This window comes from Mytilus californianus, unplaced genomic scaffold (genome assembly GCF_021869535.1).
Source record: "Mytilus californianus isolate M0D057914Y unplaced genomic scaffold, xbMytCali1.0.p SCAF_18, whole genome shotgun sequence".
NCBI lineage: Eukaryota > Metazoa > Mollusca > Bivalvia > Mytilida > Mytilidae > Mytilus > Mytilus californianus.
Genome location: NW_026262666.1, coordinates 12377603 through 12397456, shown reverse-complemented (window position 1 = coordinate 12397456; position 19854 = coordinate 12377603). Strand labels below are relative to the sequence as shown.

At 30.9% G+C, this 19854-nt stretch overlaps 1 protein-coding gene across 2 annotated transcripts; it reads right to left on the bottom strand.

Moving 5' to 3' along the window:
- Positions 1-418: 418 nt before the first annotated feature.
- Positions 419-19807, bottom strand: LOC127726729 (SIN3-HDAC complex-associated factor-like). Of its 2 annotated transcripts, none has more exons than XM_052234203.1 (5): positions 19730-19807; positions 18417-18678; positions 16523-16688; positions 11709-11862; positions 419-8183 (listed from the first exon to the last, which is right to left on the bottom strand). In XM_052234203.1, the coding sequence occupies exons 2-5, from the start codon at positions 18642-18644 to the stop codon at positions 7886-7888; spliced, it is 846 nt and encodes a 281-aa protein (XP_052090163.1). In that variant the 5' UTR covers positions 18645-18678; positions 19730-19807; the 3' UTR covers positions 419-7885. The 2 variants fall into 2 exon arrangements, with proteins under 2 accessions (XP_052090163.1, XP_052090164.1); XM_052234204.1 differs by lacking the exon at positions 19730-19807 and adding an exon at positions 19124-19344.
- Positions 19808-19854: the final 47 nt, after the last annotated feature.

Below are 19854 nucleotides of genomic sequence, written 5' to 3'. Positions count from 1 at the left end.
ATTTAATTTTGGTTAGCTTGTTCGTTTACTCAATTGAATTATTTTACATTTTTCATGTCAGGGCCTTTAATAGCCACTAAACAGTATGGGTTTTTCTTATTGTTGAAGGCCTACAGTTGCCTATAATTGCTTACATCCATTTCACCTGATCTTTGTTGGATAGTTGTCTCATTTGCAATCAAACCAAATCTCCCAATTTTTCCATGATATTTCCTTTTATGTTTATCCTGAAAGTTGTGTGCAGAGATAAGGTCTGTTTAAACAAAAAGAATCTATTTTGTTTTTCTCAAACCTGTATGCCTGATACAGTGCTCATTTCCCAATTTTGATGAATGAAAATAGCTGTAAATTTGTCTTTTCTAAATCAAAAGTTATCCCATGGGTACATGTATGACACAAAGACAAGTAAAACACAAAATTCATCATTTCTCTGTATTTATTTAAACGTAGAAAACTGGACGAGTCTGTAAAATGAAAGTTTGAAATTTGACATTTAAAAATCTACAGGAATGTTTCAAACTCTACTTTCACTTTGTTCATGTACACAATGGTTTTTAAAATGAAAATGAAAGTATGATGTAAAAATGTTCAATTTCTCTTGAAAATAATAAAAATCCATCCATTTTGGTTTAAATGTAAGTAAATAATATATTGCATAAACCTTTTCAGCAAGACATTCACCTCAGATTCTTCAAAATAAAAGTTATACATTATACTGTGAACTCATTATTTTTCGTGGGTACCAGTCAGACATGGATACCAGTGGGACAAGCAGCAATACAGATCTTGAATTGAGAAAACATGATAATCACAAGATATATCTTTAATTTGTGATTAAAAAATGGTTTTTGTACTCTTTGTCTTATATGACATCTCCTTTCACAAAAATCCTGAAATTTACCCCTGCGGCAATATTTTTGATTTAAGAAAAATTGCTATTTTGAGGTAACTAAATTACACGATTTTATCTGTCACCATAACAAAAAGAAAATTGTACATGGTTGCACACTTATTTTTCATTTTCCTTCTTCATACATCATCCACAAAAAATAATGAATACACACTATTTACTAATTAACACATATATAATCATGTGATTAATTTCGACCAATCATTCATAACTTTGCATTGTTTTTTTGTACATGTTAATTATACTGTTCTAAACCAAATGAAAACATGTCAATATGATTATTAATTCTTAATGATTAAGCATGCAGTAACCTTTTGCTCACACTGGAAAAAAATCTCATTTCTATCTCTTTCATTCCTTAATTAGATCTGGAGATCAACACTGTGTGTGCCTGATCAATAAGGTGAATGTCCTAAGAGGACATTGGGGGTGATGATGGCTTAGCCAGCTGCAGACTCAATTCTGATTGTACTTAACTGTTACACAGTAAATGATCCATGAAGGAGGAAATTAGATGCAATTTTGGCAGTTTCTGTATTTTGGAATGATAAATAATAAATGTATAATATATGTAGTCATGTGAACTTTGGCAGTTTTCTCAAATTTTCATCCGAATCAATGATTGGATATCATGGTTATAATATATATTTTGAGTTTTTTAAAAGTGTGAAATGAGCAGACAAAGATATTTTAGTAAAACTCTCTTCAAATTTTCAAGTGAATTTTTTCACTGAGCCTTTCTTTGAGTAGTAATAAAGAGATCAATTTAAACATGCATCTCCAATGTTCCCATTACTTAGACTTTTAAAGATTAAACAAATGGAACATTTTCTTTTCAAAGCTTTTAACATCAGTAACTGAACTAAAACTGGCCTTATAACTAGGCCACTGGCCATCTAGTTCAATTAAAACCCAGAAAATAAAAATTTGACTCTATGAGCCAGTACAATAGTTTATGATGACATTTAATTAAGGCTTAATTACCAAATATAATCTGTTCTTCTAGCAAGTCACTGTGTCAATAGACCTGAACATACAGACAGTAGAATTATGTTAAATTGCCCCATGCTGAAAATAATAAATCTAATTCATTTTTGACGACATTTAAGTATCGATTTTATACAATGTGTTATTGTTATGAATGACTGAATGATGGAGTATTTACCATAATGAAGATATACTGGCCAACCAATGGATGGAATAACTATCAGAGATTCAAAAAAAATCATTCTATTGATGAGAATTCTTAAATAAAAACATTGATATAAAATGTTATTTTTGTTGACAATCTGACAACTTAACACAAATAAATCACAAATAATTCATTCCCATTTTGAACAGGAAACAAAATTTCTACAGTTGATTTACTCAACATTTTCACAGCAGTGTTGGTTCCAGTTCTTATCTGTATATCAACATACATTTTTATCATAGAGATTCAAATAATTATACTTCCTTGTTTAACAATGACATAAAACTGGTACCTTACCAAAGAAGATCTGGTACTGTGAGACAAGTTTGTCTTAGTTAGGACAGTGTACACTAATACAATTCTTACACTGACAAAACCTAAAATACAATATCAAAGCAAAGATAAGAAAGTACATACATCAGATCTACATGCAGTGAAAAAATATCATCAAACATTTTTCCTATTAACTCGAGTCCACAACTATAGGTATATATTCTATGTATTCATAAAATGAAATTATGTACTTGTCTTTTTTTCTGTTACTTGTTTACTATCAATATGTTTTAAAAATAATACCCGTCTAAATTTGTGACAATTCTTCTATTAATAACATTAACAAAAATATGTGGAGTCAACTTTGTTTGTTAACAGAATCAAGAGAGGATTAACCGTAAAACAAGTTTCACCAACAGACCACACATAGGAATACCATGCTAACCTTAAATGACCACTATAATTTTAAGGAATTAGTTTGAAGGGAGGGAAATTTTGCCTATGTTTTCCTTTTGACACCCTAAGTTTGACCCTCTATCACTTAAATGATCTTTAAGAAACTGTAAAAAAAAAACTCTTTCAAAAGAATTTCTGATATTATTTTTATGAACTATCACTGGTCCTTGCTCCTAACCAAAATAACAAGGATAAACTTCATGGTCTATAAAGGTTATAAAATTTTGTGTTCATAAGAGTATGATGGCCCAAGACAAATCAATATGTACCTACATAAATTTAATGCTTGGCTGGGTTTTTTTTTAATTTTCTTTACCAGAATGGAAATCTTGATAGCAATTAAAACAACTTTTTTTAGTAAGACCGAAAACCAAAAATAAAGTTTGTATGGCCTGTTGATGTGATCACAGGGAAACATCATCCAGTTGAGGTATATCTATATATAGTAACAACAATCTATATATAGTAACAACAGACTATGTACAACACCACCTTGTATCCTTACACCAACAAAACACACAGTGTAGCAGACTATTTTATAAAATTTTTAGGCTAATTTTAGCAAGTTTTACAGTACAATTCCATAAACAGGCAATTGATCCAGTTTCAGGAAATTCATGAAAAAAGGTTTTTTTCACCTCCAAAATGATATTTTTTTGGTCAGTGTACTCATTTAACTCTTCCATTGGAAAATTTCCCTGTTATTTTTTCAGGGATAATGAACTAAAGGGTCTTTGCCATTTAATATAACAATAAACACCTTGGAGCATTTCTACAAATGAAACGAATAACCTTTGTAAGTTGTAAATTTCTTTTGTTGTCAAACAATGAACTTAATAACTGAATTGTTGCTTAGAATAATTTATAAAGTAATTATCTAGTATTCTCTATAACTGAACCATGACATTACAACATTTTGTGAGCACATTATTCAATTCTGACCTTTGTTCACATAGATTTACAAATAAGGAGGAAATATATAGATTTATGTAATTTAAATTTCTTGTTAATATCCTTTGTAAATACAATTACATCAACTGATTATCAACAGTTTTTAAAATTAGCTATGGACTCTAAAATCAGACTGGAGTCTACCAAAGAACTGTTTCCGCCATGTCCAACATGTCCATATACCTTTTGTTCGCTAGGTCTATCAGAAAATTAATCAAGCAAGGATTTACATGTTTCTCACAAACCCAATGTCTCAAAATTGATATTTCAGTTTTGTTTTTTTTTAGTTCAAGAAAAATATAAATATAAACCTCAATCTGTAAAGTTCATTTCAAAATATCAATCATAGATTGCTTGGTTGCTAGGGAAACATTTTTCGAAACCAGTCTGCTACATTGTGCGTATAATATTTACAATCAACACGGAGGTAAAAAAAAGTACTAACAATATAGGACTCTATCTACAGTAGTAACATCAACACACTGAGATCTCTATAATTACAGCATTAAATATTTGGTAACATTAATAATTTAATAAATATATTAACTATCTCAACAGTACACCGGTCTGACCATTCCACTTTGATCATTTATACGAAGAAGAAAAAAGAAAAACAATTTGGTGGATAATTTCCCATTCACCGGTGAACATACTGGGATTGGAGATATATATATATATATATACACACAGAGAATTTACATTTAATGTCAACAACTGTTACAGGCCACTGAACTTTTAGGTACATATATATATATTTATAAGGATTATCAGAGTAAAAAAATTGAAATAAATTTTATTGCTTTTAATAAATGACATTCAAGGCTATTGAATATTCAACCTTTCATGAACTTTTTGTGATTTACACTTTCAGAAGTTCAATACATTTGGAATTGAGTCTCATCTTAAAAAGTTTAAAAGATCATCTTCTAGGACCAAGCCTTAGTATGTTTATATTTTCTGCTGGTGTTTTCGGCTTTTCCAAATTGTTTTTTTTATAGATATTTAGTAAATTTTAGATGTAGTTTAGCAATGTTTAGCTTAGGGACTCTTTAAAATCATGGGGTTATGTACCTTCAGACTAAAGCCTAGACAAGTTCTCAACATAGAAATGAAAAGCATGGATATAAAAAGCATTGTTTTAATCTGGACTACAAGTCCAGAGCTTGGAAGAAAAAAATCTAAAACCATTTCAATGACCCTTAACCTAGTTCCATTTCCTGTTTTTTTAATGTACTGGTTTTGTTTTTCTGGGTTACTAATGATTAACTTATACAGAAAAAGACATGACTAACTTAATTTATATAAACAAATTTTAACTCATGTATTTTCAGTTCCTAAGGAGAAAAAGCCTTATGTTCAATGTCATGGTACTTCTTTTGGCCTGATGGTATCAAGAGATCAAATGGTCTCCTACCATGGTATAGATGCTTTGAATATAGACACAGAAATACCTACTGAAATGTCTAAGGAATGAACAACAATTGGATAGAAATCTGACAAGATTAAAACCTGTGGAACAAAAATATCTATATTGCATTGACATAAAACAGAGTAGCTTTACTACTGTCTAATCTAACATACATCTTACAACTGCAAATATATCAAGTAAAAAAATTAAATAAAGATTTAAAATTCTTAGCAACAATAACATATTTTAAATTAATTAACAGATCTAACATAATAGTTTAATAAATAAATGACTATTTACAAGTTAAAATGGTTTTAAAAGACAATGATTCGTGTGAATAAACAGTTCATATCTGATCTTTTATTAAATATTAAAGTAGGTTTTACTGGTATCTTTGATTCCCCACACTCTAACATTATATAGGTAGATGTGTATTTAATATTTTGTCAGCAAGACTTATATATTTTACCAATGTTCTTTTGTTCTTAAGGCATTTGTCAGTCAAAATGTAAAGATGTGAATTAACATTGACCTACTGACCAGAATGCTCTATAGTTTTCAGCAAACCACATCTAATGTAACACAAACTGTGTCAATTCTAGACTCATTTACTCACATAATATATTTTAAGTAACATTTCTGACAATGTCATACAAAATTCTACAATAATACAATGAATTAAATAAAAACACTGCTTTTATACAATTCAACATGTATGCACCATTTCATGTACCACTGGAAGACTGTTATTGGAACACAGTGAGAGAAATTTATCACAATATAAGGAATTAGGATGGCTTGTTTTTTCGTTGATCTGAATAACCCATCGATTACTTGTTTTATGTACCCAGACAAAAATCACTTGCCCATTTAAGGAATGCTTTCCCTCTATCGGAAATGTAATTCTTAGATTTATCACATGAAAATGTTTAGATGTCTAGTCTTGTTAAACTTTCATTTTTGTCCATGTTTCTTATTTTCCAATAATTGAAATTCCCTGAGTAATAGATTAAACAATTGTATCTCCTGTATTTGAACTAAAAAATCAATTTTCAATCCTATTTGAATCAACTTGGATCCATACAGATACAACTACCATCAGCTTTTTGTGACAGACTTCTCTTTAACATCTGATAACATAATTCAGACTATTTTTCTCTCTGTCCAGACTAAAGGCAAAAGTGAGCTTCCACTTCTTATCATGTTATCAGATGCAATTTTAGTACCATCTATTTTCCCTACATCTATTCTACAAATGTATTCTATGGTGCATGTCAATCCATTATTCTAACATCCATATATACTCATTAAACAGAACTTGATTGCTCTCCTGCTCTCGCCCTCACGATCATACAATAAATTACACTCATCAACAATAACATGACCAAGCTGCAAAATGACTTTGAATTGTTTTGAACATTTGTGTGAAGTCCTGAGTATTCATGAAATATTAAGTATCTCACTATGTAAAACCACCTTTTATCAAGGTCAATTATTATACACTTACTCATCACGCTGATATATAAGTAAAAAAAAATCTCCCACGGCAGTAAAAACTTATGAGAATTTTTAAATTGATGGATGGGATGATTTTAAGACCATTTTAACACATACTGTTTAATCCTATCATTTAAAATTTAAAATTCATTTATTCTATCTCAACAAATTTCAAACCTTACCCCGCAAATATTCCATAATGCATTTTGTACTTGGTACATGAAGATTTATTGCAAAAGTCATACAAAAACTTCCCTTTAAAAGGCAAGCAAATGCTGCAAAATTGAAACTTTTGAAATAAGTATTATACAAATGAGCTATTTCTACTCACACACCATTCAAAGCATAAGTAATCCAGGCAATTGATGTAATACCACTGTTACCATGGATACTTTAAACTATTGTTACCACAGATACATTAAACTATTGCACAAACTGAGGTAGAACATAAAACTGACCATCAACCTAACAATTTTGTTCTTTAAAAAAATAAACCCTTGGAGTGAAAAAGAGACTGATCATGCTGATCGAGGTTAAAACTACAACTATTTTTTCTTGGCAGTTTTGAATATTTTAGAAGGATCTTTCCCTAAAAAAAAAAACATTTACATTGAAATAAGAGGTTTGAACATCTACTTAATTTTTCAAAGTAGAATTGGTATAAAAAAAAACCCCAAAATAAGCATATATATTAACATGATTAAAAAAATGGGATACAGATGAATAAACATTACTGTAAATAAAATTCTGTACAAAACACTGGCCAATTACATTTATACAATTTCTTAAATAGGTATACAAGAGTAAAGTAATACATCTTTAGGAAAGTATTAACCAATACGTTTTGCATAGATGTTGTCTCCTTATAAACCCATCCACAGTGTTCTAAACTCTGAACTATGATACAAGTTTATAATTATTGACCATTTCCTATTTATCAAAGAAATGCAGAAATTTTCCTGAAGTTTGAATTAAAAAAAAACCCAAACAAATAAAGCACAGTATGTACTACCTGTTCCTCAAAGAAAACAACTTCATCATACACAAGCTTTCCTAGAAGTAAATCCATCTCATTTCATTTAACCTCCTTTCTTAAGTTCCAGAAAATCCTTACAATGGAGAATTCTCTACTGACTAGACTGAATTAACACAGCACTCATTTATACTGGCAAGAATCATTCAAAAGTACACTCAAACTTTAACATTCTAATGCCAGGGGTGGTGGCTGTGTGAAGGAACTAACTGCTGACGTGTCGTCACACGGAAATGTTGCCAGAGTCAGGTCTGGTGGACTATTTTCTGATATACTGTCCATGTCGGAGTAACTATTGCTACTTGTTGTGCTCTCAGTATCGTCAGTTGATTGACTTCTACGTAATTCTGCTGGTCGTGACTTACTTCCCTTTGTACAGGTCCAACACGGCTGTAATAACTGAGGATCAACTAATACTTCCCCGTTCATACCTTTGAATATGATTCCACAACAAACTTGAGTTCTGAAATAATAAAAAATCAGGAAATGAATCATTATGGATTAACTACATGTTGATTTATAATCGGACCTTCCTGGTTAACAATATCAATTGTGAAAAGTTACTGGACCCTCCGTACCCAACCAATCAAAAGGGTTGAAAGTCAAATATATAGATAGCAGAAAATTGAAGAACTTCGGCAGAAGTTTTCATAAATAACATGAGAAAATTATCCATCTATCCTGTTGCATCAAAATTCTGGCACCCTTGTTTCAGTGTGGGCTAATTTTCAAAATGAATAAATGATTGATGGTTGCTTACTTAATGTCTGGTGGAAAAACATGGTTGCTTACTTAATGTCCAGTGGAAATACATAAGAACAAAGAAAGAGTCTTGTCTTTAATATATCACAAAAAGGCAAAACGAAAAATGATGTTGTTTGTGTAGCATCTGCAGAGAGGACCTCATTCATAACACTTGCCTAGGGACGAGGCTTTCCTACAACAATGTGCTAAATCAATTTATATTTAACCACATGAAGAAAGAGTCAGACTACACCTACACAGTAACACTTTATTGTTAAATACTTTCCCTTAGATCAGACATAAGATAATTTAATATTCCTGTGATAATATGCCATAAAATGCCATAAAATTGTTATTTCTCCCTTTAGATCAATAACTCCTGCACTCCATATCACATAATAGTAAAATACAATGTAATAGTTTTATATAGTGAAAGTTTTAAATGATAAGGACTTAATGGTTAGAATCAATTGTTGTACTTAACAACTTATGTTAGTTGTACAACTTGATAATAATTTGAATTCACTTTATATGTTTATCCTTGGACATTATAAAAAAAGTTTAATCCCATAAAACCTTTTTTTCCCCCCAATTTTTCCTTTTGAAAGATCATACTAAAAATCAGATATATTTGCCTGATTTACCTTATACTCTTATGTAAATCCCTTCATCTATTAGGCAGAACTGCCCAGCATTCAACAAAAAACAACCAACTTCTTGAAACAAAAAACAGCTGTTTCTTGAAGTTGAACATTCAATCCCCCTTTCCCCATTATGACATAATGTTGCATGTCTCCCACCACAGGGGCAATAAATAATATTTTATACATATAAAAATAGAATACAAAACACAAGTATACATACTCATTCATGATAAACTATAGTATAGACGATGTGGGTGTATCACTGTAAAATGTGTCACTACTTGCAAAACAGATTATCATTGTTATTGATTTCAGTGCAATTTGCATAAAAAGATTATTCAATGTAAATTTCGGTGGAATAATCTGAACAATGATTTTTTTCAAGTGAAATTTGTAAAATGCCCTGATATCAATCAGTTAACAATCACACTTTGAAGTGTAAATTTGCTTAAGGATAAAAGGCTTGATGATTTAAATCTGTGAGTGGGCGTGGCAACTCACCTGGTTAAGATGCTTGGTATTTATTATTCCCACACTTGTAAAAGGACAATGAAATTGACACTCAAACATTTACTGAAGTGTGACCCCTACTGTACTGAAACCATAAATAATTTATAACCTGACCTGACCACTTGACAAACAAAATTTACTATTTCTATCTATTACCCCACCCAAAATAAAAAAAAAATCAAACTACTTTAAACACATTCAGACAAGCAAAATGATTTGAAACAACAGCACCAGTTTTATATGTATGGCCATTCATCATATTTCATTTTTGCGTATATATTTATTCATTCATTATGTTCATATATAAGTTCATTATATTCTAGGGAGGGAAGGAGGAGGGGGGGGGGGGGGGATTTTCCCTATATGCAGTTTTTTTTCAGTCCTGTAGAGTTAATCTTATTCAATCTAGTATTGAAATAAATATGTGTTAACTGTATTATCCACATTTTTTTCAATCTTTTTCAAAGATGAAAATAACAACTTGCACCTGATAATACATGTAAATTTCCTGATGTTTTGTTACGAAAGGTCAAGGACAAATGTCATTTATGACCACACAAGCATTTTTGATCCATATATGGAAACCTCCCCTTTTTTAGACACCATTTGAAGCATTTCTGGACCAGATGGAAGTTGGAGTACTTATCTTTTTAACCTCTAATAACTTAAAAAAAAAATCTTTTGTCTTAGAAAAAAATTGACAGTGTCACCTTCAATAGCTAATATTAGTTGATGATTTGACATATATATTTTACAGAGATGTCAAAATGACTGACAGTTTTGTACTACAACTTAAGTCATTAATATGTAATCATATACAAATGAGACACGAATGCAATTATAACACTAGAAATGTCTATATCATGCAATGATCAGATAACCTAGAAGTGTAACAAAAACTGAAATTAGGCCAAAAAAACAACATCTTATATGCATTTTCTGTCTGGCAGTAAAAAAATAGGGTAGTTAAGTAGATCAAATGATTTCATGTTTGAAATATTTTATATAGATATAGAGGGAAAGGTACCTCGACTTTAAATGTATTTAACTAGAAATGTCCATAAAATATGATTGGGAATTAGCATGAACATTTTTGGGTAGGTAGTGAGGCAGGAAACACAACTATAGTCTTTTGGCCTTGATATGGTGAAGTCCTTACAGACGGTGACACCATACCCATTCTACACCATGGATTATGTTTGCATTAGATAGACCTGTGCTTGGATAACATTTATAGAGGCTAATTAACTAAAGAATAAATTGTACTGTGTACAGATATGTTCATCATAGTCTGGTTTACCAATTTACTCAATGATTTTTTGTACGGAGGTTTTACTGTATAGAATACAATAGAACACATTTAATGCTGACTGTAGTTTTTCTACTGAGAATATCAAACCATTCATCACATCTATCTATCAACCAAAAAAGAGTTAATTAGATCTGACTTGAGGCTATTGAACTTAAGTTGAGTTTAATGATTTTTTTTGGTATCCAAGGACAAAAATCAGTGCATAAATGTCCTCCAAGGTCAATGTACCCACACTAGGGGAATAACTGCATTTCTTAGTGCAACATAAAGTTATTGAACCATTAACCCCACCTATTGATAATTTGTTTACCTGTATTATTGACTTTATTTGTGATGTCACACTGATAAATTCCTGGTTCAAAAATGTACATGATGTAATTGTATATCTCACAATTTGAACTAGGTGACTTATGCTTAAAACGGTGAGTTCTTTGGTCATACAACAGTAAATGAATCTTTTTCTTGTATGTGTGGGAATAAAATTAGTAAGGATCTAGTTCCATCTCTGTGGTGAATGGTAAAATAAAAAACCTCTGTTTTGTTTGATTCTAGGAACAAAAATGTTAATAGAATACTCTACCTCATGAGTAAGAGATTTGTAAAAGAAAAAAATCTATGGTCATGTCTGCAAACCTTGTATGTATAGACTATAGAGGTTTGCTGCTTATCTAAATTTCCAGTAGGTGAGATTCAAAGAGAGACTTATTCTGGGATCTGTGGACTTTCTCTTCTGTTTTGGATCAGTTTCTCTACTTATGTAAGCAGGTTTGCTACTTACTTTTTCCAGTAGGTGAGATCTAAGAAGGGACTAATTCTGGGATCTGTGGACTTTCTCTTCTGTTTATTTGGTTTCTGTAGAGTTGGAACTGCAATTTCTTCCTCAGATTCTTCACTGTCGCTGAACATATCCTTATCACAACTATCTTCATTTACTGTAAAGAAAACATATGCATTCACAGCTTTGAAGGGAGATGTTTACATTTAAATAAAAGGAGATGTGAGGTGAACATCAATAAGACAGCAACCAAACAACACAAACCATATCTTGAGGTCAATAATAAACATACAATCTTCACCAATAGAAAAGTGTCTTTACAATATGTTAACTTTTAAACCACTTAATATAAAAATAAGGAGATGTGGTATGATTGCCAATGAGACAACTATCAACCAAACTTCAAATGAAGTGGATGTAAGCAATTATAGGCAACTGTACAGCCTTCAACATTGAGAAAAACCCAAACAGTCTATTTCTTATTCATGGAAAAACAAAATTCGAAAGATATATAATCAGTGACGATTCATTATGACATCCCTTCAATTTTTTTTCTGTAATAAAATTTAACCCAAAATAAGGGCCTTATAAATCTTAAATTGTATCCTTGAGAAAAGAATGATTGATTGTTCTTTGCTTCAATGACTCCAGTAGCAAATCATTAGAAATGTTAAAGTTGCTTATGTATACACCAGACCTTGCAGTCCTAAAACTTTCCAATACGATTATTGTACTCCGACTAGGATATCAACCAATCAAAATACTGGATTCGGTGTTTCGAGCACAGATTTTGTACTCTGAGTACTGAGTAAAGTTTAATGACCTAGAAGCCAGTCATTCTCATACTAAGGCTGAAAATCATAATAAAAGAGTTTAAACTACCCAACTGAACCTTTTTTTGGTGCATTCAAAAGAGTCTTATACTTGGGCGTAATTTGTTTTACCATGCTGACCAGATTGACTCACATTTTTTTTCTATATACTAATAATATGGTTTTTAACCTTCAGGATTTTTCATATTCTCAGCCAATATGACTTTAAAAGACAGATTTCCTTGGCAACATGTTCAATTCAAAACTAAAAAAACAAAATTCTTATATCTGTAATAATTCATAATTGATGATCAAAATTTGCTGACTCAAAACAACATCACCTACAACTATGAGTAATCAGAAATACCTGTTAAACCACAAAAACAAGCCACTGTGGCCAGTGAGATCCAATAATATATAGTCAAGGTGACTTTCCATTTGGGAGTCCTTGGGACATTAAATTGAGATTTTTTTACACTTTGCTGAAACATTCAACATGATCAATGGAATTTAAAATACCAGGGGGTTAATCATTTGATTCAAACCACTTAAATTTGTATGATTCTGGTTCACTTTCATTAAGGAGCCTATGGATAACCCTCCTGACATAGCTGGATATTATAGTTTTATATAATAAAAAAAATTGTCACATACTGTACTGGAAAGACAAGCCAAACTAGACAAAACATCATTTAAATGTTAGTAACCTAATGTTATAATGAGTACAGGATCTGAAATTGATTCATTTCTTATCTTTAATCAGTTGCATTCATCAATACCAATTAGTTCAGGCATTCTATTTTATTAATTTAGCAAATAGTAACCTAAAACTTATTAATAGCTTTATTCCAATCAATATTACAGCACTAACAGATTTTTCCTTAAAAAAAAACAGATGACACATCCAGCTTCTAAATGCATTACCAGTAAAGCATGCCTATCTTTCTCTCTGTCAGAGATAATGAAAACATATGCACACTTCAAATGCATCAAAGGAAATTTATTAAAAAATACACCACTTATTAAATTACTGACATGATGTAACTAAATCAATAACCATTCCAGGGAGGAAGTGGTGTAGAAAATCTATTTATAATATATTCCAATCATGTTGTGCTTAACTCAGGTCATTTGCATAAAATATTTCAAATAATGTCAGATCTGCATTCCAATCTCTTCTGTGGCCATCAGTATTGTATATCTAACCCAATGGATGCAGTGCTAATAAGACATACAAGGTCAGATCCCCATGTAGATCAGGGATGATTTAGGCCAAGTTATTTTATGGTTTTGGTGTAGGTGCATTGATCAGGACATTGCTTCTTACTCCAACTTGTACAATATTAAATATGTTTATGTCGAGTATATATTGATAAGACATCATCCCAACAAAACAAAAACCCAGAAAACTTTTCCTATTGATTGAACTTGACATAGGGGTGCAGATGGGTTCAACAGTTTTACTTTACACTTGGCAATGTGGTGTAAAAAGGTTCAAGTAAACCCATCAATACCATCAAATTCATCAATATCCAATGTATTCCTTCACTGATAATGTTCACATGCCAACCATCTTGTCATGTCAGGACATACACATCCATTTGACATCTGTGACAATACCCTGATTTCAATATACAATAAAATTAAGAATGGAAATGGGGAATATGTCAAAGAGACAACAACCCGGTCAAAGAGCATATAACAGCGGAAGGCCAACAATGGGTCTTAAATGGAGCGAAAAAATCCTGCACACAGAGGTAGGCCTCAGCTGGCCCCTAAATAAAAATGTGTACTAGTATTCTTTAGAGGACAGTCAATTACTCAATATCGAGTCCATGTCAATACTTATAATTCAATATACAAGTATTCTTCAAATGACAAATATCTAGTTCAACACCCTTATTTCAATACACATGTAATTTCTAGAGCTGCCACTTGTGTCAATAATACCCAGCATTCAATTCGGAACTTGGAAGTTTTAAATAGAATGCATTTATTCTTCTGTTTGAAAACTAACTGCATTGATTGACTGTGTCCTCTTTTGCAAATAACAAAATATACTCGACATAACAATCGTTTAATCTAATAAAGGACCCATGAAGAGCAAAGCAATTTACTACTTTGATTTTGATAAGACACAATAATTATAACAATTTAGAATTTTCTCATACTTGACCAAAAAAAGAAAGAGAAAAAATGATATAATGATACTGAGGTCAAACACATTTGAATCTAATTTGTAGTTCTCCTTCTGATCAACATTTTTTTTCCCTTTGACCTAGATGAGAGACTACACGCACTGCAGGATGTAGGTAGCATAACAAATATTTCCTGATTAAAATTGACCTCATTAGTATACATATACCATTTGAAGACAGATTTTTTTCTGTCAGTTTTAAGTAATACCACAGATGTAAATTATACATCTAGAGTAATACAAAGTATTAAAACAAAATGTAAGTGTGCCCATGAGGCCTGAGGCATGGCTTCAAAATGGTCATATTATCTGGTCATGATTTATATTTGTTATTGACAGACTGGTGTACAGCTAAAGAACCTCAAATGTAGATTTGACACTTAACTATAATTCAGAAAAAAAGGCCTTCTTTTTTAGTTTTACTTAAAGTTTTGGCTATTAAAGACACTCCACTTTCTTATTTGGACTAAGGAGTGGGGTTTGACAAAATGTGATGCAAGGAGTGAGCATTAATTTATTGGAACAATAACCAATACATACATAACGAAACAAATTAAAATCAATGGCCTAACTGACCATGACATAACAAGATTATATCTGATTTCCTGAATAAAACAGATGCTTAGTCCAAACAGTGACAGATGTAAATGATTACCCTGATAGAGAGCCCTGGTTTAATTAGGTCGTATTGACTCAGCTGCTCCCATAAATCCCTTAATGATCATCCTATTATCATATACAATGTTTATACAATTAAATTAATCCTAATCACCCACCCCCAACAGTCAACACACTACCATGCAAAGATGTGGGTAGTTTTATTGCAAATATGTTATACAACATTTGTCCATAACATTTATTTCCTTTTAAGGAGTGTTTAAGACTTGGATTAAATGGAAGTTGAAACACATAGTACAACTTCTCGTTGTCTCAAACTTTTCAGAAACTATTTTTGCTAAAATTTGTTAATCAAATTTTCTTTCATCCGCAAAACATGTTTTGACCAAAACCAAAATCAATTCTTTGAATTTGATAGTTATGGAATACTAACCCTTTATGGTACCTCTTATTGTTTAAATATCAGAAGAATAAAGAAATGCATAGTGATCATTGACCTTATCATCCATGGTTATATAAAATCTTTTACTTAAATGCTAACAGCAGATATCAAATTACCATCTTTCTAGGCTATCAATATTTAAATGCTACAAGTGCAGACTTAAGGCTACTGACACACTGAGCTAGAAACTGACTAAATTGATATGTAGGCAGATTCAACAGACTGATGTAAAAATATACTGGTATCAAATTGCAAATTGGAAAAAACGTGCAACATGTAGGATATTTCAACTGTTATAAGAAAATACTTTCCAATAAGTTCTCCTTATTTCTATGTATATATACATATAATGATGTATAATATGAATAAAGGGAGATGTCAGATATGTGTTCAGCAAACATGACAAGATCAAAATTCTCCATATTGCCATATGCAAAATTGCATGCTGACACAAAAAATAAAATCTCATGAACTCATCTTATTTGCAAATTATCTCTTACTATTGTCTCTTTGATTAACACTTGTATATATAAAAAAAACACATTTTTCCTTGGTTTTGTGACCTCATTTTGTGCCTGCAAGAAGTCACAGAATCTAGAGTGGATAACATGTAACTCTTTGTGGTGGTTTGTACATCTTTTTTTCTGTATGAAGATGTCAAACTATAATTCCACTTAGTCCAATTATACCAGAGTTAAACAAGAAATAGAGAAACAATTTTGTACATGAAATATAAATGTCTCCTTACTTGAAGATTCATCAAAGAAGGATGTAGGACTTGATGAAGGTGTGTTGTAAAGAGACTTCCTAGTTTTAAGTGGAGACTTGTATTTCCCCATAGTCGGACTCAGCTGTTGTTTGCTTTTTAATTTGGTCGTTGATTTTATTCCTGGTCCAGCTCTTGCATCTACAACCTGTAAACACGGAAAAAACTTATATCAATGCTATTTAGGAGAAACAAAAACTAAACAAAATTTTAATTATAATAATAAAATAAATATACATTAAAATAAAGCAAATATATAATTATTCAAGATTTAAGTATTTTAAGTAAAACAAGAATTTTCAGAAGATTGTATACATGCTTCAGATGTGCTTTAATGCTACATGACAAAAGCCATGTGAGTTATATTTACGAAGTTACAAAAATGGAGTCTGGATCTGTGTGGTTAGTTGAGTTAGACTTAGTATTGATTTTTTAAAATCGTTTTTTTTTTTCAAACAGTAAAAGACAGAATATTGTCCAAAAATGAGCAAACTATTGTATCAACACAAATATATAAATCTTGAATTACAGACAGTTTGTAAAATAAAGATATTTCATAATATACAGGCTAACTCCTATTCTTTAAATTTTCAGAGTGCAGTAGACTGTTAAAAGCAGTCAATGACCCAGTAATACTTTAAAACTGAGATTAAAATGCACATATTTTATAAGGACACTACACTTAAACAGGCAGGTGCTTGTTTGGCCTTCATACAAAGTTCAATTTTTTGGTGGGAAAGCAAGTGTTTATTTCTCCCGAAAACTTGATAGGGTAACAGAGAAATATTGTCATCAAGCTTTGATCTACGTAACTAATATGATGGTTTCTCAATTTTCAGATTTTATTGTACGCCCTCAAGAATAAAATATTACAAGCAAAACTAATTTTAATTTTACTTGTAATGATTATTATATGACCTTTCAATAGAAATGCCTGATAATGTAATATTACATAAGAACTGGGACCACTAGATAATTATATATGTTATGTATTAGTCCCATATAAGAATTAATCAAACATTGTTTGTTTATTTATTTAAGGAATTAAAGCTGTCTAGGGCAACTGTTAATTATACAACCCAGCATCATTACAAATAAGGAAGTTACACAGACTGGCCCTATTAACATAATCAGATTTCATTTTATGACATTTATTACACAAGAGTTGATTAACAGGATGAGCCTGTCTTACTTCCACTGGCATGTCATTCAACATGTTTTTTGAGGGATCTTTATACCCTCTGGAGGGTAATAAATAACAAAATATTGTCAGTAATTATAGAAGAAAATGTCCCCCTATCCTACAAAAATCTGATGAATGTCATTAGAATTGATGGTAGTTGCATGGTTTCAGTTATTATCTAACACCATTAAAACAATTAATTGATTCCCCATTTGCAAAATAACACACATTTTCAAAATTAATAATATGGTAATTTAATTTTAACCACTGTATATAAATTGCTTATTCAATGACTGCCCCAGGTAATTTTACATTTTTAGTCCTTCACTATGTAAAACATTTATTTTTGGATAATACATCTATTCTGGTACACCACAGATCAATCATTAGGAAACTGAAGGTCAATACATGTGTATTTTGACCTGTCTTGAGTACACACAATGTCAGGTAACATGACCTACTTCTGACACACACAGTGATCAGTCCCTGTGTAATCTATGGAATTTAAAGTATGACAAATATTTACACAGCACTACCACTACACATTATGCTTCAGTTAACGAGACTATCTATCTAATATTCAATATTCTAAATTAATTTTTTTTGGAAAAATTAATAACTTGCAGATGCTTCTTTATTTTTTTCTTCGTGTGAAAATCAATTTGTTTTATAAAGTCAACGATACAAACTTACATGATGCCAATGTCTATTAGTTCCTGAGGGCAGCTTTTTCCATCTTTTCACCAAAAGTACACATGCATTACATATTTCACCAGCACGTCTTTCCTTAATTCTAAAGCAATTTTCAAAGTCACATTCATAACGCTTGCTGTCAGTAAAGCGAGAACTTGATGATTTTGCACGGCATATACAACAGCCGTTATTGCTCCGGTAAATCTTAGGTTTATGAAAACTGAACATCTTTCCTTGTACAGTATATTTGTTATTTATAAATCTGAAAATAACATAATTATATAATAAATAGATATGAAAATAGGGAGAAATTGTTTGTATGCCAATGAGACAAACAGTGTTTGCCATTTTTTTCAATATGTTAATGTTAACAGATCTGTAATATTTTTAAAAATTAAAAAAATTGAATACCACATACCAAATATCTTGGACTATTTAATACTAACCATTGTTAACTATGTCTATGACATATCAGCAAATATAAAAGAATATTTAAATAAAACAGGCAAAATGCAGTCCTCTGGTATACCAACAAACTTGGTGAAATGGTAATATTGAAATAACTGAATTATCTTAAACAATTATACTGATAGTGATAAAAAAAACCAAAGTAATACATACTGATCAAAATATGAATTCAAAAGTCATTATGATATCAAAGGAAATTCAGTTGAAATTATACTTCATTCCACTTAACCCCTTTGTACCTAAATTAATTGAGTCTTTTATCAATATATATCTATGTCATTCTCACAAATCAATAAATTCCTTCAATTCGTATTTAATAATATATTTTCTTTTGCCTGATCAATGGCTATTCTGATTATGGTTAACGTCCGCTTTCTACATATATGTTAAAATCGACATACCACCAATCAATAGGCCGCTCTGTGTAATTGTGTCAATGACCGTTTGGACAAGGTTACGCTTCACAGCGTTTTCCTATTTTGGAACAAAGGAATTTATGATTGGCGCAGGCCCAGATCGCCCAGATCAAGTTCATCGTGTACATACATGTGCACAGTTTTTCACCAAAATCTTTAATTTCAAAACAGGAAATGAAAAATAAACCTTAGAAGTCACCCTAATTACAAAATAAGTCATAAACTTTCAAATTTGACAACTGTCACAGTAAGTTTTTTATTAAAAATTGTAAAAATTGAGAAACCGCTCCTTACTCACCGGTAACATTTGATATGCCATTGGTCATGTAATAACGTTTTTTGAAAAATATAAAAGGTAACAGCTCACAATTTTCAACAAAAAGTATAAATAAATATCTAATCAACAAAGTTTAACTCAAAATTTCTTACCGGAATAATTTTTTTCAGAGCTGAAAGACTTTTTCTGTCCGTTTGTAAACTACAGATTTTTCAGATGATCGCCTGAAGTGCAACATCAATGAACGCGCATGCGTATTCAAATTTATTATGACAAC

Coding starts and splice junctions, on each gene's coding strand:
- LOC127726729 (XM_052234203.1), bottom strand. CDS start 18,644: ATGTTCAGTTTTCATAAACCTAAGATTTACCGGAGCAATAACGGCTGT. Junction 11,863..16,522: donor CTTCTTTGATGAATCTTCAA/GTAAGGAGACAT, acceptor TTTTCTTTACAG/TAAATGAAGATAGTTGTGAT. Junction 8,184..11,708: donor GATCTCACCTACTGGAAAAA/GTAAGTAGCAAA, acceptor TTATTATTTCAG/AACTCAAGTTTGTTGTGGAA.